The following is a 25993-nucleotide window of genomic DNA, read 5'->3' on the forward strand; positions in this document are numbered from 1 at the left end:
AAAAAGAAAAATTAACAACTTCTTTATTATGTGAGTCAAAGGGCAGTCATGTATGGATGAAGCTGCTGGGACACAATGTGCATTCAGAGTCTGCTTGTTTCCAGAGCACATCCTGCTTTCCTGTGCACATCACTCTCAGCATCAGCTACCTTCCAGACTGGTTAGCTCAGAGCATTTTTTGACTCAGACCTCTTCTACCCAGCCACACAGGTTAGCAACATCCAGATATGATTTTTCTCAGATTAAGAAAACTGGAACATCTGGGATATTAACTCCTGCCTCCTTGCATTGCACATCCCAGAACTCTGAACAGTCTGGAGGTGAGAGAAGATCTTTCACAACACTGGCTGTTGGCAGGTGCTGTCCCAGTGGACAGCTTTCTAAATTTCACTTTCCTCGAAGACTTCCTCAGTTGTCTCTCCAGTGGTGACCTCTCCCTCACTGCTGTCTGACAGGCTTGTCCGTGGGTGGGATGGGAGTGTGGAGCCTGGCTCTGGGCTGAAGTCTGTCCTCTTCCTCACCAGCACCTGCTGCAGCTGCATGCCCCAGGGTTTGCTCACCTCCAGGCACAAGCGGTGTTTGCTGCTGAAATGCTGGTTTTTTCGCTTCTGTGAACATTTTCTGAGGTATTTTATGTTTTCCCCGAGAAAGCAGAGTTTGCAGCCAAGGGGATCTGCCAGCAGGAAACGGGACCACTGCTTCTGGAGCTCTGCTTTCACCTGGGTGGAGGAGAAAACAGTCTGGTCATAGTGATGGCTTGTGACCACCCTATAGTTCACTAACACAAATACTAGATGTAAAATGAGAGGAACTGTGAAGTCCTGAGCTTCCTGTCTCTTTGGGGCTTCACTTGCACCTGGTGGGGTCCTTGTAAGGTAGGAACAGACTTGTTAGCTAAGTCAACCTGAAGAGTCCAACCTCTTCACTCTAAGGAAAGTTTTTCCTCTGCAAATCTGATGCATGTGTGTGGGAGAGCTCAAGTGACTTCCCAGTTTACAGCCTGATGGAGTGAAGAGGAGGGAAGCCCAGGTGCTGTGGAAACGAACACCATGCAGTTTTGCCAGAATGTTGTGCTTGTGGAGCTGATTTGTTTTGTTAAAGCTGTTTATCTGGCAGCCTGACTGAAATCTCAGCACTGGGTGTCCCACTGCCTGCACCCCCTGAGCCCATGCTGCAGCTGGAGGGCAGGCTCCAGCCCCATGTGGAGGACTGGGACTTCGCCTGGCTCTAACCAGCAGAACTTAGGCCTGAGAACTCAGCTGGACCAGATGGTAGAAGGCCAAAAGAGCAACTTTCAACTGCTGATGAGAGCTGATAGCAGTTCTGTGCCCTTCACAAGTGTCAGACAAGCACTCCTCTATTGCAGACAAGTGCCAGTTCTCTTTTTCATTTAAGTGGTTCTGAAATTACAGCACATTTCCTTTATAGATATTAGGAACATCTGGTCTACCTTCTGTATAAAGCCCATCCATTTGTTTCACTGGTGTCTTTAGGAAGGTGTCCAATTCCTGTAGTCCTGTTTGTGTAGTGTGTCCCATGCCAACTGTCTGTGCCAGTGTTCTGACGCTGGATATGTGTCTGTTTATTCCAATAGTGGCAGTCTGCACCCACGCCAAATACAAGGGAAGTACAGACAGCAAGATTCAACTTAGAAAATATTTAAAATTAAGTGAGATTAATTCCACAACCTACACAGCATCATTTTCCAAGGTAGCTTGTAGCAAGTCAGGCTGAGAAAGCTTGGGGTGTTCAGCCTGGAGAAGAGAAGGCCCTGGGGAGACCTCAGAGCCAATTCCAGTGCCTAAACAGGACATAGAAAAAGAGGGAGAGCCACTTTTCACATGTGCAGATAGTGATTGGACAAGGGAGGAACAGTTTTAAACTACAAGAGGAGAGATTTAGATTAGATGTGGGTGGAATGAGGTAAGCTTTAAAGTCCATTCCAACCCAAACCAGTCTGTGATTCTATGATTCTGTGCAGTCAGAGTGATAAGGCAGAGGCAGCGTGCAGCTGTCACTGGACTGTATGGACAGGAGCAGAGCCAGTAGTAGTTCAAGTTGTTCTCCCTTACTCAGATCACCTTTGAATACTGTGACTAATTTTGGACTCCCAGTACAGGAACTGTGTTGATAAGCTTGAACTTATCGGCAGAGACCAGCACTGGGGCACTTGCCTTATGAGGAGATATATTTACACTTCAAAGCCCAAATACTTTCTATAAGGAGATCATGGAGATGGAGTCAGGCACTCTGCAGAGGTGTTTGGTAGGGACACAAGAGACAGTGATCGCAAACTGAAATATATATGGAAAGGGTCTGGAGCACCAGGAGCAGCTGAGGGAGCTGGGGGGGCTCAGCCAGGAGAAAAGGAGGCTCAGGGGGGACCTTCTGGCTCTGCAACTTCCTGACAGGAGGGGGGAACCAGAGGAAATCAGGCTCTGCTCCCAGTGAACAAGGGACAGGACAAGAAAAAATGGCCTCCAGTTGCACCAGGGGAAGTTTATATTAGACATTAGCAAAATATTCTATATCAAACAGGCTGCCCAGGGGAGTGATTGAGTCACCATCCCTGGAGACATTTATGCGGTTGTGACACTTGGGGACATGGTCTAGTGGCAGACTTGCAGTGCTAGGTTAACAGGTGGACTCAATCTTTTTAAGGTGTTTTCCAACTTAAAACAATTCCATGATTCTATGACAATGTATGGAGAAGATATTCCCTCCTGAGTACAGAGAAGCACTGGAACAGAGGACCAGAGAGGTGGTGGAACCTCTGTCCTTGGGCTGAACAAACCTCTGAGCAACCTGGTGTGATTTCAGTCTTCATCCCAAACTGGCAGGAGGTTAGCTTTCTCTGCTGTCATCCCTGCTCCGTCTAAATCCTGGTGCAGAGCAAATTGAACCCCCAGCTGTCCCTTGAGGCACAGCAGGAGACAACTTCCAGACAAGGAATTCCTTACAGCAAGTTTAGGGATGTACACACATTAAAAAGTGTTTCTGACTATTGCGGGAGATTGGAAGATGATCTTTAAGGTCCCTTCCAACCCAAACCATTCTGTGGTTCTATTAAACTATTTTTTCAACATGTTGCTAAGATATCACAGAACCCTAAATATGGTCACTTCACATGGAGTTCAGGGGTAAACTAAGGGGTTCAGCCTGGCCAACCATGAAGTCTGGGGTTTCAGCTGAATAAAGGAGTGGGATTTAGGTGTGTGACTGACCATAAGCTTCTGGTGGTATCTCAGACACCACAGGCTAACCATACCTCCACAGTGCTATCACCACTCAGGCTTCAGTGGAAATACTTTGCATTTGAATCCCAAAGCTGTGAGAGTTCTTGCTGTCCTGTTCACAAAATTTTACCAGCTCAAAAGAATGCACACGTTCTCAATAAGCAGAGCTGGTCAGTGTGTTCATCCTTTTGAGTGTCATTAATATACTTTACTAACAAACTAAAAACTTTTCTCATAAACTGTGTCTTACCTCTCCATTAGCAAAGCAATACAGAACTGCTACCAAAAAACCCTGTAAGAGAAAGAGAGAGGAAAAAGTCAGCGTGCAGGAAATATGTGAAGCATTAGTTTAAGGATGACATTATTGTTAAAGCCATAAATATAAACAATGCTGCTTAATTTTCAAAAAGGCAACCAATTTACTTATTATTGTTATTGAAGTGCCCAGTCACTTGTTTTTGTGCAGTGCCTTGCCAAGTGCAGGGCACATTTTATGCAGATACTGAGAAGAAGAGACTATACAATCCAGTTTGAACTTCATTTCTCTAGCATATAATACTTTTTTCCCAAACCACTACTGTTATAACTGGTGCTATTTCTAAACATACTAAGGCAAAAAAGTGCTACTTGGTTTGTCATATTACCTATATGTTTGTTGGGTTTTGCATATGAGACTACTGAGACAGATCTCATTCGGGTGCTTTTCACAAATTAGTTCTATTTTAAGTCATTAGTGTTAATTCAAAGTACAGCTGTATTGAGTGTTACAGCTATTTTGAATTGCTATTGTTCCTTCAAAATTGATATAAATAAACACCTTAAAAAATCCTAGAGATAGAACTTGTTTTAAACCAATGCCAAAATTATTTTTTCCATTTGCCTTCTCTCTGTATTTGATCTCAGACCAAAGCAGCTTCCAGGCTGCATCTCAACTCCACAGGCTGGCACAGACATGCAGATTTATTCCCAGTTCTTCAGGAAATGCCCTTCTTTTGGTATGTCTAAAGGCATCTGTGACACAAGTGCTGATTAAGAGAAAAATAATCTCAGTCTCAAGGCAATGTTTATATCACAACTACAAAGGTGCTATAACCATATACAATGCAGCTGACAGCATTCAATTGGTTTCACACTCATACTTTTCCAGAAATGTTTCTACTTTTCTCAGACAAAAGCTTAAAAAGAAATTCACATACCCAGAATCTTCAATGTTTTTCATTATACCTAGCATTAACCAATAGCATTTTGAGGCTACTGTTAATTGTCCAGCAATCCTGAAAGGTTTGGAGTCATTAATTCCTTTATCATATATGCAGTAAGTATGAAAACAAGCAGTTTATCTGCCACACCAGTGGAAACGGGGACAGGAGAAATAGCAGTGATAATTGCTTTTCCCATGTATTTTATTTCTATCATTTTTCATGCTTCACCTGGGTTACGGTAGCAAGATATAGTTAATTTTGGCGTGCCATTTATCAATGTAACTTTTAAATAATCTTTTGCATCTGAATTATTTCATGGAAATATGCAAAAAAATCACAAAATACTGTGGTCATTAGCGTTAATAATAGATTATATTAAATACCAATTATAATACATTATAATAATTATATCTTATAACTATTACAATTACAATATATTATCACATATGATATTAAGTACAGATTTAACAGCTTAAAAAGCAACTTTTTTATACAGAACTGCTCCTACACCTGGAGATAGTTCTCTTTTTTTTAGGTAGAAAGTTCATGAAAATGTCTTTACCTGGTGGGTGGTTTGGGTTTTTTTGCTTTATTTATGAGCTCTAAATTTAGCCTCGCAGGCACCGCAAGCAGAAACAGGATTTGAACTACAAGGTGCTGTTGAGTCCTCTGCCAGAAAAGCAGAGACTCACCAGGTTAGGAGCTGCCTTTGTGAACGAGTGACATCTCTGTGCTGATTTCAGTTTGTAAATCCCTCTGTGAATCTAGTTCACTGCTCTTGCAGGACCAGAGCATGCAGTGACAAGCAGAAGCACTCTGAAATCATACCAGAAGGTGGAAAGTTCTGCTGATTATTCATGTTTGATGTTCATTTTATATCCTGATTTCTTTAATGCTTACTCATTTTTTCCCAATAAATTGAATTTCACACTTAGAAATCTTTCCAATATGCTGTGACTTCTCAAGCACACAATTTCAGAATTATCCTAGTATGAGTGAAAAAGAAGAATCAGAAATTCAGAAGAAATGTTCATTAGCATAGACACCAATAGAAAAGGATAGATCCACACATAAGTCTCACAACTGTTTTTCAGTTCCATTGACAATGGCAACATGATAAATTACTCGTTAAATAACGTGTTCTCTACGCCAGAAACCAGTAGTTTTTCCTGTGGCTAGCAGTTTACATGCACCAGGGAGCCAAGATATTTGGATTGCTCCACTTTCTAAAGCAAAGCAGCATTATACCTACAGCAGAACTCCTATTTAGAATTTAATTTTGTGCTCCTTGAAAATGTTTGAGTTAAACCTCCAGATAAGATCACAGGGGTAATTGTTTTTCTTTAACAAAACAGTTTAACTGTTTAACTATTGAGAAGATTTACAGACTAAACAAATGTAACTGTGTACAGTTGATGCGCTTTTTGGCTAATTCCTTCACAAATAATGCCATAGCTAAAAGAGAGAGTCTGCAATAAACATTAGCTAATATCTTTGGGTATTTTGTAAAGACATTTTGCTTCTAAAGCATGACATGCAGCCAAGCACATGAATGTTTCTCTAAAAGGAATGAAGTTTGTGTTCTCTAGCAAGGATGAGTAAGCTGGTTTATATATCAGATTTCTCTGTACGATCCACTAAATGAAATTTTCACTTAAAATGATTCTGTGTTTTTAAAATAACATCTAGTCACTTTAACGTCCCCAAGTAAGGATACATCTAACTGAGGAATGCATACTCCAACACTAAGGTGCCTTCCAACCCAAATCATTCTGTGATTCTGTGAACACTGTGTCAGCGGGCCCCTCAGGGTTGTGGCTCTGCAGGAACTCTCTGGTGCTGACTGGGACATTTTTCCCCTCAAGCTGTAGTGGAAATTTTTAATTGGAGCTTCAAAAACAGTGTCAAAACACTGATGCATACATACACCATAGTGTAGATGCATACATAAAGGTCAAAACCAAGGATCATCATAAATTGTGGGAAAAGTGCAGCAATGCTGTGATGACTTCATGCCTCAGGCTGCAGAAGTGGGCAGCATGTGTCAGAGCAGTGAGTTAGTGAGGAGCAAGGACTTGTAGCCAGAGAGATTGCTGGGTTCCTCAGTAAAGAGAGACCTGGAAATTGCTGTCCTGTTGCCCTAAGAAGGTCAACACAGGAAGATAAGGGTAAAGGACAACTTTTCTAAGCAGGTTCATTAGTACTACCTGGAAGAGTCATTACTCAGCAGCTCTGCAGAACTCAGACTGAAGCAGACAGCAGTGCTTTCTGCCAGTGTCCAGTTCTTTGGCTTTGCAAACTGGAGAGCAAATAATTTTAGGGAAGCACACCTATACCTGTGCATAAGTGGCCATCTGAGAGTTCCAGTGACAGCCCACTCTACGATTAGGACTACTTAGGATTGGCTATTTAACTGGAGTGTGAGTCCTTCACCGCCTCAGGCTTGCCACAGGGTTGCTACAGTCAAACTCTCTTCCTTTCCTCAGGTTTCTACCTACTTTCACAAGACTAAGGCAGGGTGACTGAAGAGGAGTCAAGTGTGTGAACATCTGTAAAACACTGCTGACTGTATAGGTAAGAAACTTCTTTTCCACCTGCAGAGACTGGTCTGTGTGTCTGTTCCATCCATGTAAGGGCTCTGACAATTTTTCTCCTAGCTCTAAAAATTTATGAGTACAGTACTTTTGTGAGTGTACGTCTAGGAGCCCATAGCGTCACTTTGCAGATAAGGTGAATGAACAGATCCTTTAGGGAAATGGAACCCAAACCTTGGATGAGGACAGACAGTCTCATAGTTATGATTTTGGCAGGGATTACTTTAAATAGACCACTTTAATCCTGTTTTCAGGGGTCTGTGATGAACTGTCACCTATTATCAAAGAACACAGGATACACTGTTTCTGAAGATGTCTGATTCCTTTTTTGGTGATTGGGACTGCTATATTTTGAATATGCAGTTTGTGAATGTTTTACCTTGTCACTGCAATAATGTATTTAGAGACATTTTAGGTTGGAGTGTAATATTAAATAAGAATTCTCTATATTTGTGGTATATATAGGTGAGCAGCATATGCACATGGATCTATGACCCCTAAAAACAGTACTTGCAAAACAGTACTTACATGAAATGAGCTCATTGTCAGCTGAATGAAAAGTCTTATATGTCTTGGAAGTCCTTCCACCTGTTCATCAGTGATGAAGGTAAATACAAACTCGTGGATCCCCAACAATGGAATCAACACAAGCGTAGATCTTGCCAATCTTAAAAAGAAAATGTTTGATTATTGTATTTTTAAGTATCCTTGGTACAAATATAAAAAAATTCAGCTACAAAGAAATTATTCCAGAAACATTCCCTCAATATTCTGACTCTGGAATGGTATTAGCAGTTTTCTGATTTTGGGAATAAATCCTCAGATATGAGTTTTGAAACATACCATCAGAAAGGTATGAACAGGAAGGAATCTTGACTTTGAGTTTCAGGTGAAAAGTTAGGGACAAGAAATAGAACAGGAAGGCCGCTATCATCAAACTTATGCTGTTAGGTAACAGAAAAATATTTACATAGCTAAATACAAGTGGTCTAGTAACAGGGTCCTTAGACTGCTGAAAGCTCTGTGTAGCTGCATTGAGAACATCCTGCGGTACTATCGGCAGTCATCTGCTTCCTAAAAAATGCAACTAGAATAATTCACTAGAAGAGAATCTTCTTTAACAAGTCTGCGGACATATTTATATGGATGAAAGAGCTCTCAAAACAAAATGAATATGAAGATGATTTGCATTATGAAGAATAGCTTGTGTCTTTAAAAGTTTAGCAAAATTATAAGGAGTAGAAAGTGGAACATAATACAAAGCATTAGGCGATGTTAAATACAGGCATTGCTGTCTGTACATCACAACCACCTTCCTGTACCAATCTGCAGAATATAGCTGAGATCCTTTGGACATTGACTGTTGAAGGAAAATGGAAATATTCTTTTGTTAGGGATGTAATACTGGGTTTAAGAGGAAGTCAGTAGCAAAATTTCCATCCCCCCCTCCCCTTGCCTGGTTCTTTTTGACAATAAAGTAATTCATGTTAGTAAGGTAAGACTGTAGTAGCAACCAGGGGTCCATAATGATACTAAAAGATACTAAGAACAGGAAAGGACTGGGATATGGAAAGCAGTTAAATCCTCATGTTTCCATTGTTTCCAGGTTTTCACTGCAGCCTTAGCATCTTGCAGAGCAGCCTGCCCTTGTAATTCCCACAAAGTGAGAAGATGTTTGTGAAAATGTCATCTCTAAGACTTTAACATAATGTACCATTGAGACTCCTCCAAAAGAGCCCACACCAAGGCCTACAAGAGTGCAGGCTAAGGAAGAAGGTAGATCAGAAACACTAAGAGACACTTCAGTGTCTCACAAATCTTCCCACCCTTTTCTTTTGAGGACCTTCTGTCACATTTAAGGGAAAAACGCATCACAGCAGCAGAGGGCGCAGGTGTGAGTGAAGATACCTGAGAGCAGGGATCTCATTGCATTGCAAAGCCTTTGTGAAAATGCCCACAAAACTCAGCACATAGGTGCTGACCTGCCTTTACCTCTCAGATAAGAAAATGTCTGTGGAGCCTTTTTTCCCAGATGGCTTTCCTACATCATGATCTAAGTATCTGTTACGTCTGGTGGTGGTAGGTAAATCTTTAAGGACAAACAGGCAATCTTCTGATGTTATGAGAAAATAAAAAGAAAGGGCCTAGATTTCTGTGTTACTTATTACGTACCTGTATTTGTAGTCATGAAAGCTCATTTGCTGGGCTTTTAGTTTGGAAATCAGCATCCTGAGAATTTTTAAGAAGATGCCAAAGTTAACCTTGAAGAAAAATATATATGGGTTACTTAAAATAGATGTTATGACACTAATCATATAACTATTAAATAAATGCAAAATTATATTAAACACTTGCAAAACCTGCCACCAAGTAACTGGAATGCAGTTGTAATGAGGCTGGAATTCAAGCAGGTTTTTGCCCCATCTGCAGCAGAGAGCACAGAGTAGCAGTGACAGACTCTGCTGGTATCAACTCTCTCCAAACAAAGCAGTTAACAGTTTATTTACCTTTAGGTCATGCAACTCTTCACCAAACCATAACAGGTAAGCAGGATGTGGTAAAAATCCACAGTGATTGCAATTCTTCAGATAAAGAGGATCTAGGCAGCCCAAAAAGCCCTGAGCATTCTTTTTGCAACTGATTGTCTCCTTTGTTAATTAAACTGTCCTGACTTGAGCCAGAAAAATTTGCAAATATTTCTTTCTAATGAGACCTGCAAATGCCTATGAGTCATGAACTATTTATCTTTCACAGACCAAAAGCCCTATGCAAAAAAGTAACTGAAGTTGAAAAATTGAGGAACTTGCATTGCCTTATTCAGCCTGATTGGTATATAATTTGTGATACATGATCTTCCAGTATAAAATTATATTTTAATTTTTTAACACGAACTCTGCTTTCTTATTATTTGAACAATAGTTTATCCTTTCTGTCACTTTATGTCCCCCATGATATTTCTGTAGTAGGAAACTGTATCTTATTTGTTCCAAAATATTGAAGGACAAAACAGGCACTAATTAAAAAGACCAAGGAGGGGAAAAAATACGGGTTTTACAATTCTTACTGTAATGGAAAACAACATTGGTCCTCGGATGATCCACCAGATTCCCATGTGTTCATTTGTTCCCCAGCACCTGGAGAATAATTTGAAGTATAATTAATATATCAGATTATGTGACCAATACATCTGTTCTTGAACAGGCAGCAATCACAAGTATTGAGGCCATGCTACTGAGAACGCAACTGCGATGGGCAGGGCACGTCTCCAGGATGAAGGACCAACCACCGCCTCCCCAAGATCCTGCTTTATGGTGAACTTGCAATCAGCTGCTGCAAGAGAGGAGCCCCGAAGAAAAGATACAAGGACTCCCTGAAACAACATCTCAGCCTCGGGCATATTGATCACCATAACTGGTCTACTCTGGCCTCCAATCGGGAGGCCTGGAGACAGACCATTTATAACGCTGCTGATGCTTTTGAGAAGGCACGCAGGATCACTCTTGAGGAGAAAAGACAACGCAGAAAGAATCGAGCCTTGCAGAATATACCATCTAAGGAGTCTTTCTGCTGTGTCTTTTGCAACCGGACGTGTCTATCTCGTATTGGCCTTTTTAGCCACCAACGCGCTTGCATGAAAAATGGGTAGAGCCTTTCCCAAATCTTCGTTCGCGAAGCCTAGCCATGATGAATTAATATTTAATATATAATTCTAATAATAATTTAATATAATATATTTTTATATGTAAATATTACACATAATTATAATAATAATTTATATATAATTTCCCATAGAAAAATTAGGAAGCTTACATAACCTGTGTATATATTTCAAAAGGAAGCTGATGCAGTACAAGTTTTTCCAGTGGTCCTCAGAAGAAACAGAGTATAACTAGGAAGAGTCTCATCAACAACTCTAGCTGTATTTATTCTGAAGATCTTTCCACATGAATGTTGAGAGATATTTCCCTGGACCACAAACTTCAGAACTATCTGGCAAACTCAGTCTTTGAATCCACAAAATAACTGTATATGACACCAAACCTTCATAATGAAATTCATCCTACTTAAATTATCTATCGGAAACTATAAATGAGTAAACTAAGAATTGTGTAGTAAACAGGAATTGCTTCATGTCCTGCTAAAAAATATGCATACTGTTTCCTTGAATCTATGTCCTTTTATCCTGCTCTAGCCTTCTAATTTGTCCTATGCACGTTTCCTCTTGCCTGAGGTTCTCTACTATCTTGGCTTGTCATTTACGATTTAGATAACATCTAACTCTATGAGCCTGTAATTATTATTTGGTTGCTGCTTATTATCTATATTGGCATTCCAAATGAAATTCTCTAGAAGCCATGAATAATAAAAGGAGAACAAGAGAAATCATACAAAACTCACAAAGTTTATGTGATGCTACTAACAGCATCATTGAAGACCAGAAGACTGGAAAACTGATGCTTACTAGTGCACATTACTGTCACTAATTCCTCCACCAAATATGAACACATTCATTAGTATCACCTTTCAGTGACTATCAGATTTTGCCATTAGCATCCATAATAATTGGTTTTTTTATGAAATGACGGGGAATAGTTAGTAATTAAACGCAAAGTGTAGATGATCTCCAAGGAGAGCACTGGTTCCCTTTTCTTACTGAGAGGATGCTCTCCATAAAGATGTTGGTGCTGACAACTTGCTTCATGTAAGTGGATGAACACTGGATGTGATACCTTTTCTCTCAGGAACAGTGAAGGTTCATTCTACTTCTTGATTCATGCGTAAGTGAATCTGAGAATTCCTAGAAGTAATTTAATGTAAAAGTACTGAAAGGAACCTTCAAAAATGTAACAAGTATCTATAGGTGCTGTATGTATTTTATAATCTAGTAATCAGTACTTGTGTCATGTACTGTCAAGGGCTTTCAGAAAAGTTAAGTAAACAGAAAGACAGTGTGCTAAGGCTCTTTTTATTTAGTAACCTACCCAGTGTTCTCCAGTTTGGATCTGCTTATTCCCCAAGGGCCCACAAACAGGATCGGAACAACTGAAAGGAAAAGACATCAATTACAGCCAAGCTTGCAGAAGTGTGTGGTGCAGAGATATGTGCTTTTTAGTCTTCTATTTAGAAATGTACAAAAATCAGCCTAATCCTGGCTTTCCCCATTTCTAGTTGAAATACAAAATGAAACTTCATTGTGTAATTGAATCTCGCATTTTCAGACTGATATATACATACGCACACAAACACACACTGCTGACCTTTTGAAATTTTCTAAATTTCTGACCCTGAGAATTCAAAGTAACTGGCACATGAGGTCTCGTAGAGTACCTTAGGCAACAGTTGTTGAACCTTAAAAGAGTTTTCAGTGAAGGCGTGAAACTCTGCCTAATCAAAAGAGCTGATAAAGGATTGTTGTCTTGGACCTCTTCAAGAGAATCTGTGGTCCTCCTTCCCCCACTGTTGCACTCACCCCTTCCTGGAAGTCATAGGCTGCAGACTGGGAAAAAAAAAACCCCAAACCCTGAAATAAAGGATTAGTGCGTTATTGCAATGATCTACATATGTGCAGGCACAAGTCTCAATCAGAAGCAGAAGGCATGTGAGCTACAACAAGCAGGCGTTCTACTGCATTCTCAGCCCAATAACACATGGGAGATTTTGTGGTGGATGTGGCAGAAATGAAAGGAGATGTGGGTCACTGGGGCTGGAAGAGGGATTATTCAGGATTCTGGGATACTAGCTAAGGTCAGGGAGAAAGCTGGAGTGTGGCGATACAGCGAAAGGTCCAAAACCAAAATACTCTCTAAAAGAATAGATCTCTAAGCGGGTAAAATGGGGGAAAGAGATGAAAGGGGTCCCACTTGGGTGAGAGATGGCATTGGTGCAACAAGCGGGTCTCAGAGAACAATCAGGGCATGGAGAACTTGCTAACGGAGCTATAGATCCAGGGGAGTATGATGTGGTCTCATGAGGAAAGGTGATACCCAGGATGATGAGGGGATGTTATCAAAGGCAGTTCTTGTACAGTAGCTGAGGAAATGTCTCAGTCAGTGTGAGCGCAGTTCAGCCCTGTTGACGCATGTCTGTGAGACACTTGCCAGATGGCCCATCTTAGTAGTGATGGTAATAAATATAAATAAGAGATTAAGCTAATCAGTGAAGAAAGCCTTTAGGAAATCAGTGAATATGGTGCAGGTATGAGTGCAATGGAGGATGACCAACAGGCATAAAAGTAACAATAATAATCAGGAGTATCATTATTATTTATACTCTTACACTAGTGAGAAAATTTCCTAACAAACTTGTCTATTGCAGTTTGAACAAGGAATAAAATCACTAGTCACCACTATTCCAACAAGCTGGTGATAAAAGCAACGAAGTGATTTAGAGAGATATGGAAGTACGATGAAACAACGCTAAGCACCAAGAAAGACAGCGGTTTTGGTGCATCAGCAACCTGTGTGCTCATACGACCATAACTGATAGAGCACAAGGGTCCTTTAAAGAGGAATCTGAAGGGGAGCAGAGAAATCAGGGCATGGGTGGTGAGAAGGACCCTCGAAAGTGTAGGGCACAGCAAAAGCCTAGAGGCTTGGCAATGGACAATGGAGTGTGGTGTTAGGCTTTGACAGGAACTTTTAATAGATGAGGAAGGATGGGAATTAGTGTGAAAGTAAAGGAAAGTATTTTATATCTGATGAGGAAGAAGCAAAAGAGGAAAATAAGAGATGCCAAAAATGGGGTAGCATGTTCAAAACTACAAACTTGAAAAATAGTTGTCGCAGTAGCATGATGGATGAATACAGGTAAGGACAGAGAAAAAAAATGCTGTAGGAAATAAGACAAGTTCCAATGTGCCTATATATAGAGATGCATAAAAGATTAAGGTAATATCCCACTTCACTGAAACATTGAAATAATTCAGTCTACGAAGGTACTTTTCTTCTTACTTTGGTTCTAGAGAGAATCTCAGTATTAGTGACCTGAATTTAACCTTGTTAGGTAAAATTAAATCCCTCCTCTGTAGGATCCGAAACCCAGCTGTCAGTAGAAGGGAGCTTGGTGGGTCTGTGCAGTAAACTTTGGGCAACAGAGGCTGACAGAAATCCCTGCATCTGAAGGACTGGACCTTCCTCACAAGACCTGTTGATATACAATCATGTGGATTAACCTGGCTCCTGCAGCAGGATAAGGAAGGACTTTGAGATGAAGTTATCAAACCATGTTGAAACCCCTCTGTTTTCTTCCCCCCCATGTAATCCTGGTTAAGGAAAATATTAATCAATCGTGTGACTGTAGCAGAAACCTGTGTAATCCCCTAGTTACCATAGTCAGTCCCCTAATTATCATAAACCATCCTTCTCATTAACATATCCAGCCCCCAAGACCCTTAAATTGCACTCGCATGTTCAATAAAGTATTCCAGTTTCTACCTCCATATGTGGGATCATCTTAGCTTTCTGGACCCTTATACTCCTCCACAGGTAGACTAAACTAAAGATTTAAGCTCTTCCTGATTCTAAGAACGCACAGGAACTCTGTGATCTGAAAACACCCCTCAGAGCACTTGATGAACACAGCAGAAATCATACTGGGGGAGCAGAGGAGAGACAGAGGATGGGAGATGGAACGAGGATGAAAAAATTAAGAATTCTGTTTTAATCGTATGAAACTTGACTTCATAGTTAGATAATCAGAAAAGTTTGAGGGTTTTTTTAATATTAACTATTTGATTTCCCTGTAAATATAAGAAAGTTGGTCTGGAATACGGGACTCAGTACTGACTGTGCAGAAAAGAATACGGGAATGTATTTTATCTTCTTTTTTGTCAAGTGCCTTTACTCTAAAAAACTACAGTAGTTTTGGGGCAAGACCAATTTTCTGAGGCAATTTTAACCATCAAATTTCTGTCCATGAGCCAAAATGCAACATTTGACTATTCCAGTTTATGCTTAGTATTTGTCCTGACAAAACATTATCCTCCACAGAGATGTCTCAATATGTACTTAGATTTAGTCCCCAAATCTGAGTTGTAATGTAGTGCCATAGATGTAGATGTCCTTCTCAGCTTAAATACATGAGTGTATTTGGCAAAAAAAGATTTCATGTATCAAATTTCTGCCTTGGAACCTGGAAAAACTTTAGTATTAACTTTGAGGAACTGTGTTCCAGATGATTGATGATTGCTTTACTTAGGCTTTCCTTATCTCTTCATCATAGGTATTAAATAACAATTTTCATCAAATTGTTTTCTATGTTAAGCTTCAGCTTAACTTGAAGAACAGTCATCGTGTTTTAAATGTGAAAAAAAACCATTTTTTTTCCAATTATGCAGTAAACTTGCCTTTCCCCACGGTACATGCTTCCTCAATAAAAAGTAATGATTTTTTTCCTGGAGCTCCTTTCTCATGTGATGTCAAAATGTCAGCTTATGATATATAATGAAACAATTTTGATTTAATCAATAGATCAACCTTTTTTTTTTTAAGCCTTTCCCAAGATTGCAGCATTTGCTCTGTATATGTGGATCGACATTGCTGAAAAAGTGTGTGCTCCCATTGCAAACACCTCTGTCTAATCCTCCTTCTGTCCTCTCAGCTTTTCCACTTTATTCAATTGTGATGGTGCTCAGTAGTGAGGACTCTGCATTTGTCATCTGAACCTCAGAACTCCTTCACTTCTCATGGGCTTCGCTAAAACAACCTGAATTTCTTAACTTCTGGAGATAAGCTAGTTTTTAGTTGGTCTTTGAAGAACTAAGAGGCATGAGATGCTAAACAGTCTGTTAGAGCTCTTCTATTGTTACAGGCAGCTAAATAAAATCTTATTTTGGATTTAAAACTGCAAAACAAGGAGAAAAGAGCAAAGTGTTCTAATTGTTAACAAAAGGAAAAATTGACACAATGCCAACTATAAGTTTTATGTTCACTTATGACTAACTGATTTAATGCTTCTAATTAGATGTGCCACTGCCAACATTGCTGGGTCCAAATACTTTTTTATTGGTGTCCAATAACAAGATTACACAATGCACAAAATTGAGCGCCCGTTCTACTGACATCCTCAGAACAACACATACGATACTATCGCATGTGTGTTCAAAACCTGCTTCAAACACTCTAAGAGACATAGGTCAGGTACCTTTTAATCTGATCAGTAGTAGTAAACACATGCCATTTCTGTAAGAGACATCTAAGTCTTCCGGGTTTTCTTTAACGGATCATTATTCTTTCGGGCAAGATAGTTAATTTAGAACAAAACCATCTGGTATACTTCAAGAGGACTCTATGTCATGATTTTGCAACTGTTTCGCTGAGGTTTCACCCTGTGTGGTTATTTGGATGCTTGAAGTTCTGTTTAGAATCTTGCCTTAAGCACTGACATTTTTCTACAATGGTTCTTTATTAATAAATGAATAGTCATATTAGAAGAGCATAAAAATGGTCTTATCTCAAATTTACTTAATTCTAGGAATTTCTGCAGTAGCTTGATTTAGATGCTATCCAATTTTCATTTTAAAATTCAAGAGATAAGGTAGATGTCAAAGAGTAGTAAAATCACCTGTCTTCATTCCCTGTGATTTTTACAAAGCAAGCTCAGTACAGCTTTTACATAACTGAAACTAAATGACATGAATGACTGCCAAAGTGACAGCCTCGATAACAATAACCAAAAATTTCCTTCAAATATGTAAGTGTTGTAGCATTCCAACTTAATGATTAAAATTTCAATAATTTCAACTTCATCAATTTACATTTGAGCTTGAACACCTCTTTAAAATCAGACCTCAATTTATTAGATAATTTTAGCAAGAAGTACAGGAGAGTAAACATGGAATAGTTTATTTACAATTGAAAAATTATCCATCATCCTTCTAAAAATCACTTTTCCTTTTTTTCAAGTGTGCTGTATACTACAGTCCCACAGTCCTGTACACACAGTTTTACTTTTTTCAGCACAGTTTAATAGACACAGCTGTAGTGACAGTGAAGCATCTTGTAAAACCATATATTGATAAAAGTTTTATAGTCAGAACTTCTTATGACCAACCCTTCTATCCTACTTCTTAGCTCAGGCCCCCAGATTTGAATCAATAGCTCTTGCAACAAACTTAGATACTGTTTAAGAGGACATCTTTTAATCATCATTTTAAACTTTCAAAGGCCAGCAAGTTGTACAGGTAGCTTTTAGGTGATTATTTGTAATTGGGAAACCTTGATTTTCTCCTTTGTCCAGGCAAGATACAGAATTACACTCACTGAGTAAGCAAAAAAAAAGGAAAAAAAATTGTCAGACTACAGGACATAGTATATACAAAACTGTTTAAACGCTTGTAACTAACATTACATTTTCTTTATTTCACGAAAAATGCCTGAAATGTAAGACCTGACTCATGCAGTGTTTCAGATTGTCCTCTACCTTAAAGCACATTGTAGAACTTTCAGGTGAGGTGGGAAGGGGAATATTTAAAAGAAAATTACTTATGTTTTGACATTTTTTGTTACGTAGGTGCTCTAATACAAAAGAAGGAAATGAAGTTGCTGGTAGTACCATAATATTCAGTGACGACAGAATATACAGTCGAAAATAGTAAAATTTCTTCTTGTTCTGCCCACCAGGCTCCTGTTTTCTTATGAACCAATTTTGCTAAGTCCTCTACGTGCAGGTCCACCAGTTGAGCTGCCATGAATGTACCACTACTGCCATACTCTCATCTACAATTGCTGGCTTCAAAACTAACAGAGTTCAGATTTTACTTTCTTCTTTACAAAATATCCTCCACTGACTCAACAAAGCATCACATAATCAAGTACTCAGAAACAGTTAAGGACTTACCCCATCCTATCACAATGTATGTCTGCAGCAGTCGTCTTTCAGAGAGTACCACAGTTATCAATAATGTGTGCAGATAAATTCCTTCTACTAATAGCCAAAAGTAATTTGCCCCAACGAAGTAATGCATGAAAAATTGGGCAGTCCTGCAAATTATTACAATCTGTAGGAATGAGAGATCAGGAATCATTGTAAATATAGGTGTCATAATCCGCATATCAAAATTTTTACTGATGAGCTATTAAAATAATAGTCACCATTAACATCTTGCAGGTAATTTTGCTTGTTGACATGGACAAGCTCTATTCCTACAACATCCTACAAGTATAATTTATTCACAGTGGTTGCAAATGAGGTGTTGTTATTCCATTTTCTAAACAGATGTAAGAAAATTAATACATTTTCCTAGTACAGAAAAGCCTTTATACTGTTTTTCTCTCTCTTAGTGCTGTTTCATAGAAAATCACAGAATCACAGAATGGTTTGGATTGGAAGGGACATTAAAGATCATCCAGTTCCACCCTCTGACCATGGACAGAGACACCTTCCACTAGCCCAGGTTGCTCCAAGCCCCATCCAACCTGGCCTTGGACACTTCTAGGGATGGGGCAGCCACAGCTTCTCTGGGCAACCTGTGCCAGGACCTCACCACCCTCACAGGGAAGAAATACATTGTGTGATACTGTCCTGGTTCCAGACAGACAGAAGTAACTTTTGCAGCAGCCAGGAGATGTACGGCAGGACCCCAGGGTTTTCGATCCCACCCCAGCCCTGCACAGGGCAGTCACATTTTTCCGGTTTGCTGGGTGAGCAATCAGGTGGTGTCGGTTCCACACGATGAGTGATTGGTGTGAATCATTTGCCTACCTCTGTCATTGGTATTGTTGATGTTACTGTTCATTTTATTATCTCGTTGCTTCTTCCAGTAAATTGTTCTTTTCTCAACCCACGATCTCTGCCTTTTGTGTCTCTAATTCTCCTCTCCTTCCCACCGCAGGGGGATGGGGGGAGTGAGCGAGCGGCACGTGGTGTTTCAGTGAACACCAAGTTGGGGAATACCATTCCTAAACCACTACAGATACTATTGTCAGAAAAGCAAGATTTGTGTGCACTGCTTTATGCTATGCATAAGAGGAGTGAATAAATGTGGTGTTGAATAGGTGCCAAATAAATACTGAGATTTCTTCCTGAAAGTTGCAGGTGTGAGTTGTTTTACTTATTTGTCTGTTTCTAAATATAGCACTCCATTAATATGTTCTTTCTATAAGAGCCTTCCTATAAAATCAACCTATTACAATTTGTCAAATCAGAATTTTATCTTGATTACGCCAAATTTTATCAGCAAAATTTCAACATCCTAAGTTTGATCAACAAATACCTCAAAACCTGATTATGGCAAATTTCCAAAACTGTAACTGTTACAGCCACTACCAGCACATATTTACTATTAGCTATGAAATAACTCATTACCTCTGGACTGAGGTATAGTATCCATCCACTTTCATCATTTGGTCTCTTTGAGTAAATATTGTAGTATACAGTGTCTTTTATAAGAACTGCTGTGGCACGCAAGATAAAAGATGCAAATAAATTCATATGGATGTAGTTTCTTGTGCAGTGAAGTTTTCTGTGGGAGAAAAAATAATGTATGCATCCTCTGGAATGTATTTAATTTGCAGAAATAAAATTTTTAAAAATCAACAAAAAAAAGTAGCAAAACAGTTGTATTCACATTGTTGTCATGAATGGATTTTGCTTAGGAATTGCTTTTGTGCTGCTTATTAGGAAAACACAAATTATTTACATAGAATCACAGAATAGTTTTGGTTGGAAGGGACCATAATCCCCTTCTCATTCCACTCCCTGCCATGGTCAGGTACACCTTCCACTAGAACAGGTTGCTCCAAGGCCTGTCCAATCTGGCCTTGAACACTTCCAGGGATGGGGAAGCCACAGTTTCTGTGGATGACCTGTGCCATGACCTCACAGGAATTTCTTCCTAATATCCAGTCTAAATATACCCTCTTCATCTTAAAGCCTTTTCCTGTCGCTCCATGCCCTTGTCCAAAGTCCCTTCCCAGCATTTTTTGTAACCCCTTTAGGTACTGGAAGGCTGGAATGTACTGGAGCATTGCAATCTAAGTCATACATTCAATTACATAAAAAGGAGAATGTGTGTACAGGAGTCTGTACTTCTAAAATGCATGTAAATTTGTACTAACCTGAGTAAAGAAAGTATAAGCAGAGCTAATACAAGTGAGATCAGAGAAAAGTAATACCCTATAGTGTATAACAGCTGTAATGTGGTAAGTAGTTTGTGTTCTTCTTCCTAGAAACAAAGAAGAAAAATATGTTATGTAGGCAGGTGGGCAGATCACAAACAGCTCAGAAACTTTTATGTTCACCTTCAAGTTGCAAGGAGTCAGGGTAGAGATCTGGTGCCTGCCCTCTGCACTGCCTTGTGAAACCAGTCTATGACAGAGACATTTGCAGCCAGACTTAGTTACTTTTTAAATTCAAAAGCACTTTCAGACTCATTTCAAATTTCTCCTGCACAAACACCATTCATAGTCTGAATCACAGCTACTCATTGCCATGATTCTATGCACCAAATAGATCCTGGTGGGTTAACAGTTGCAGAGATCAGCACACTCAACCTTGCACACACAAGTACACTTACTCTGTGTGTGGCCTGGAGACACAGTTAAAGATCAGTTGTGCTGTACAATTTTGAGAGTTAGTTCTGTCTAGAGGTATTGAAATAGACTGACTTCAGCCTTGAGTTCAAAGAAAAAAATAAAAATTATTAAATTGGAGCTGTATAGAATATCTTCAAGTGACAAATAAGACCCCAGAGGAGGAAGAAAAGCACTTACATTTTCATAGATTATCATAGAACATCCTGAGCTGAAAGGTACCCACAAGGAGTCCAAGTCCAGCTCCTGGCCCTGCACCACAAATTTCTGTCTGATTTGCTTCATTTAACTTTTTTTTGCTAGGTTTTTCCATTTTAGCTGCTTATGTCTACCTCTCAACTATTCATACTCCTTTTCTAGCTCAATGAAAGCTTCTCTGCAGAGGGAATGTGAGATATATGTGATTTTCCTAATCCATATCTGGCCTGCAGAGATTTTCTTGGAACCTGTGTCTTTTCCTCAGTAAGTTTGCTGTTTTTCTTGTTTTCCTTCTCAGCACCAGGGATTTTAGCACTGTCTTTCTGCTAGTAGTTGTCCTTAATAATTTTATGCTTGTGAGCTGGGCCTCTCAAAGAGGGTGAAAATGACCAGGGAGAGCAGTGTGGCTGCAGGAGATTCCCAACCATTAGTCACTCTAAATAAACTGAAAGTTTAGAAATTCATGTACTCACTAGATAAAAAACTTATTAAAAACTTAGTAGTGGTAGTGCCTGGAGATACTGAACTAATAGTGTTTCATCAATAAAGCAATGTTACTCGATAAAGTAATAAACAGCACTCATCCAATAAAGTAAAAAATAACAGTGCTCACCTAAGAGACTAATTTTTACATCAGCTAAGCTGAACTCCATGGCAAAAGAAGTTTCCCCTCTGCTGATGAAGTCCAGCTCTTGGGCTGATGCAATATGGAAAATACAGGATGGAAGGCATCAGCACTAGAGAGAATCCACCAGTCTCTGACCAGCTAAACTTGAAATGACCAATTAATGGTTCATTAAGTGCTAAAAGGCTTATTAAATGTTGAAGGGCTCAGGAGGGAAGTTGTCTGAACTTGATAGACTACTGTGATTTGTGGAGATGCTGAGATGTTTGCATTTAAGTTATTTGCTTGACAAGTTGCCGTCTTTTTCTATTTTATTACGGAAAAACAGCATATGTGAACACTAGACTCTGAACAGAAAATAATTTGTGGCATCTAAAGCAGGAATCCCCTTCCTTAATATTTCCTCTTCTGCTGCTTCTAAATAAAATAACAGTTTTCCATTTGGTAATTTAAATGAAATTTGAACATTCATTGCAGGTATTCAGTGGAAATGTTTTGTCAGTTACTTGAGAAGGGATTAAGAAGATTAAAGTATTCAACCATAATATAAAACTTACTTACTTTTTTTTGGAAATGATTTTTCTCAGAACATTCTGAACTATCCCGCCAAATGTCTGTGGAATTTTCCTTTGTTTGCCAAATCCCTTCATCCAAGCAGACTCTGTATACATGTCCTATGCTTCCTGAAAGTAAACAGAGGTTTAGTCAGAAAGATCAAAATAAAGATTTCATTTTTCATACACATTTGAAAGATTTCTTCCTTGTACCACCACAATAGATACCACACCACCCCCACTCGAAAAAGCAGTGAACCCCACTTTTCTTTTGTCTTTGACAATATATTTTCCATATTTACATAGGACAAAGTAGGAATGTAATCTAGTAGAAACAAATTCCCAGAATGTACCTGATTTTTACAAACAACCCCACAGAGTTACTATATCAAAAAAAAAAAAAAGCCTGAATCTCACTTTATTCTTTTTCCTCATTAAGCTCCTAAGCTCCATCAAATATGGGTAATTCATTGCCCAGGTTGTGCAGTCAAAACTGTAGGAGAATTTGATTAGGGAATGATCTTTCCCTGTAACACCTGATATGGCAAGTGTTGCAGGCTAGTGTTTCAGTTCTGTGCTATGGGGACCCTTCAGCACCTGGAGTGAACTGGTGAATCTTTCTTGGCTTTCACTGCATTGTCCTAGTTTTTGTGGAAATTCAGACAGAACAAGAGAAAAACAAGTCTCTGTTACATGGAGGGAAGATGTTTTCATGTTTATTGTGAAGAGCTGGATCTGTTCTAAATTGTTGGCAGAAACAGTTGTTTGGAAGATTAGATAGAAGCTTGGTCTCTTTCTGCTTATCAGCATAAAAAAGGACAAATGATATTAAAGAACAAACTGTGTGTGGTGTGAGCTCGAGAAAGCTGGGATAAGCAACCTATAGTAGTCTCCCAAGTGTTAAAAAACTCAGGCAGAATTGGCCCCTCCAAGTGGTATTAGAAATGCAGCTAAAAAAGGCTGTGTAGCAGGATTCACAAATGCTGCTCTGTGGTGGTAGGAATGCCCTTTCATTTCTTTAGGAGAAAAGGAATGTTGTTTGCTCTTCAACAATTTTGCTTCTGAAGATGATTTTATTTTTCCCTTCCTGAGAGCTTCCCTGCTCCACTCCTGCCAGGAAAACGCTACTTGGAAGGCTTGTTTGTTCACCACACCACTTGCTGTTGGTGTGCTATATCCTACTGGAGGGCTGACTGCTTGGTCTGCTGCTTGGTTTGGCTCTTACAGTTTTCTGGGAGAGAATTTCGTGTCTGGGGGTCAGTGGGGACCCCAGAAGTTGAACTTCAGAAGCTGAGCCCCAGATCTGCTACTGTCAATAATGTCCTGACAATATGTTTACGTGACCTTGCAAATGTTGCTTTAGAGCAGACAATATGGAGATGTGGCAAGCACAAATGGAAAAAAAGAGCAAACAAACATCGACAATGATTTTGTGCCTCAATTCAGAAAAGGGGTAGAAAGAGCCAAGAGAGCACTCAGACACTTCATAGGACACTGGGACAAGGTAGACAAGCACCACCTGTCCTTTAGCTGGATTCCCAGCACAAACTCGAAGACAAGTTACCACTTTCACATTACCATTTTCCAACCATGGCAAATATGAAGGACAAGGAACAGAGACATTTCCTGGGGGTGAGTAAGGCCAGCAAACAAACTGATCAAATGTCCCATTGCAATGTATTCCTGGGGAGAGAAGCAAATAAAAGTTTTACAAAAAGCTGTCCAGACAATGGACAAACATGGAAACCATTGTGTGCTGTTCCAGGTAATCTGCAAGCTACTCCAGAGTAACAAGATGTAGCAGATAAACATTGTGCATTCACTGTGCAGTGCTCCATGCACAGGGCAGAAACAGCTGCTGCCTTTCTTCCTTGGATCCACACAACAGCTGCAGGTTTTACACACTTTACTAGGAGATAAGCATATTGCTCTTCACAGAGATACTGAGGTCAGACCTCACTGTGGTCTGCAGCTTCCTCAAAAGGGGCAGTGGAGGGGCAGGCACTGATCTCTGCTCTGTGTGACCAGTGACAGGACCCGAGGGAATGGCTGGAGCTGTGTCAGGGCAGGGTCAGGTTGGATCTCAGCAAAAGGTTCTTCCCCCAGAGGGTGGTTGGCACTGACCAGGCTCCCCAGGTCAGTGAGCACAGCACCAAGGCTGCCAGAGCTCCAGGAGCATTTGAACAATGCTCTCAGGGAGATGGTGGGATTGTTGGGGTGCCATGGGCAGGGCCAGGGGTTGGACAGGATGATCCCTGTGGGTCCCTTCCAACTCAGGAAGTTCTATGTGTCTGTGATTTTACGAGACTATGATCCTGAGGCCTCTGTGGTCCAAATATAACAGTCAGATTCCAGGCATGCTGTGCAAGTTTCAAGCTGGCTTCCTGCCAAGTCTCCGAAACTTGACAACAGGGTCTGCTTCCCAGAGAGGGAAGGAAAAAAAACCAAGCAGCCGAAGCTATAGCAAAAATATATATTTTACATATGAAACAGATATATACAGTGAGAATATTATATATATATCTATAACCCCAGAAACCCTAAATAGCTTCCCAAAGAGAAGTGGGAAAGGGAGAAGGGAAAAAGGACAAAATTGGATGAAAAGGGACTGAAACAAAACAGGTCTACACAATCTAAAAATCTCGGTAACCAGCAAACTAAAGAACTGGCAAAATCTCACCACTTGCCTTGAGAGAAGCAGGACGGCTGGACGCGGCCCAGCACTCTCCCCTCACACGTGGCAGATAACAGCAGCCACCGTAGGCCTCAGCTCCAGATAAGCCAGACCAAGACAGGGACCCACCGTTCTCGAACCTCGCCGGAAAGGAAGAGAGCAAGCTCTCTTATCTATGCCCTATTTATACCCCAGGTTACGTAAAGGAATAGCATGGAATACTTCCTTTGTTGCTTTCCTAGTTCCTTCCTGGTTACAAGCTGGTCTCCAGGAAGGCCTAGACTGAAACCATCACACATGCTATCACTCATTGGTTTTGGTACGTGCAGCAGACTGGTAAATGGAAGACCTTTCACCTTTCCCGAAACCTGTGACAACTGTTCTTAGCTCAGACCTCTGCCAGCTTCTCACAGTGACTTCTCTTAGCCTTTGGGCAATATCTCTTATTACCAGAGATATTAGTAGAGGTTGTATCACTGGTAATATCTCAGACTAACTCAGTTTTAAGATTCATAGGTATCATATCACTCACGGGACTTAAGGTAAAGACAAAACATTTGATAATGCAGAATTGAAACGGTGCAACCGGGTGACTAACAAAACATAAAATGCATTAATGGCTTCCCTAGTGTCTTTCTTTTTGGGATACACTGAAGTTCTTCTCTCTTAGCTTTAATGGGTTTGCCCATCCTAAGCTAGAAGAGTATATCCTGCTTTGCTTAGCAATACTTTGAGAAACTTATGTGGGAGGAAGAATACGGGGAGCAACAAATACAGCTGTGTGCTATCTCACTAGCATCTTTTGGGGGTGCTTCTGCTCAAATACAGAGCACAGTATGTGCATTCTTACAAATTCCATTCTATCTTTGAGGCTCAACATCTGTGGCACCGTGTTATGACCTGTATAGCTGTTAACATTTAAAGCTGCATTTTTATTATTCCTTTCCCCCAATTTCTGATCAAGGTTTGTTCAAGTGTAAATTGGGTAGGCTGCCAGAAAAATACCTCTTTTTTTTTTTTATTTCATGAAAACTGGAGTTCTGAGTCCCCATAGTTCTCTTCATCACCTACTACAAACTACTTCCCTCTAATATCTTGCCAGGGTCATCTGGCTTAGTTCTAATTACCATCAAAGACACCATTCTCTGCCTTCACAGGAGAATACACTCTTCTTTTGCATCATGCTGAGGGTTTCTGCACACTAAGGTCACCACTGGTCATTGATCTCCAGCTGCTCACTACTCTTTCTCTTTCTTTCCTGTCAGTGTTATTTGTAAGCCATACTGCATGAGTACTGGCTGAGCTGATCTGTGCTTTGCTTCCCTTGCTTTTCAGAAAAACACTTGTTCTCTCTGCAGTCCTCACCACTTTCTTGCCTCTT

At 40.0% G+C, this 25993-nt stretch overlaps 1 protein-coding gene across 6 annotated transcripts in view; it reads right to left on the reverse strand.

Moving 5' to 3' along the window:
- Positions 1-25993, reverse strand: part of GLP2R (glucagon like peptide 2 receptor) — a 35407-nt gene continuing 9414 nt past the window's right edge. For 5 of the 6 annotated variants that reach the window (XM_027706482.1, XM_027706480.1, XM_027706479.1 and 2 more), the window contains 11 exons: positions 23517-23621; positions 21946-22067; positions 20088-20194; positions 19336-19492; positions 17869-18028; positions 12015-12075; positions 10097-10166; positions 9205-9293; positions 7561-7699; positions 3487-3528; positions 1-719 (listed from right to left, as the gene is read on the reverse strand). In XM_027706482.1, the coding sequence (XP_027562283.1) occupies positions 381-719; positions 3487-3528; positions 7561-7699; positions 9205-9293; positions 10097-10166; positions 12015-12075; positions 17869-18028; positions 19336-19492; positions 20088-20194; positions 21946-22067; positions 23517-23621 (1391 nt within the window). In that variant the 3' untranslated portion in view covers positions 1-380. Of the gene's footprint in view, positions 720-3486; positions 3529-5266; positions 5425-7560; positions 7700-9204; positions 9294-10096; positions 10167-12014; positions 12076-17868; positions 18029-19335; positions 19493-20087; positions 20195-21945; positions 22068-23516; positions 23622-25993 lie in introns of all 6 variants that reach the window. The other variant, XR_003537700.1, reaches the window with a different exon arrangement.

The sequence above is a fragment of the Neopelma chrysocephalum genome, unplaced genomic scaffold (assembly GCF_003984885.1).
Source record: "Neopelma chrysocephalum unplaced genomic scaffold, ASM398488v2 Primary Assembly neopelma1_377, whole genome shotgun sequence".
NCBI classification, from domain to species: Eukaryota; Metazoa; Chordata; class Aves; order Passeriformes; family Pipridae; genus Neopelma; species Neopelma chrysocephalum.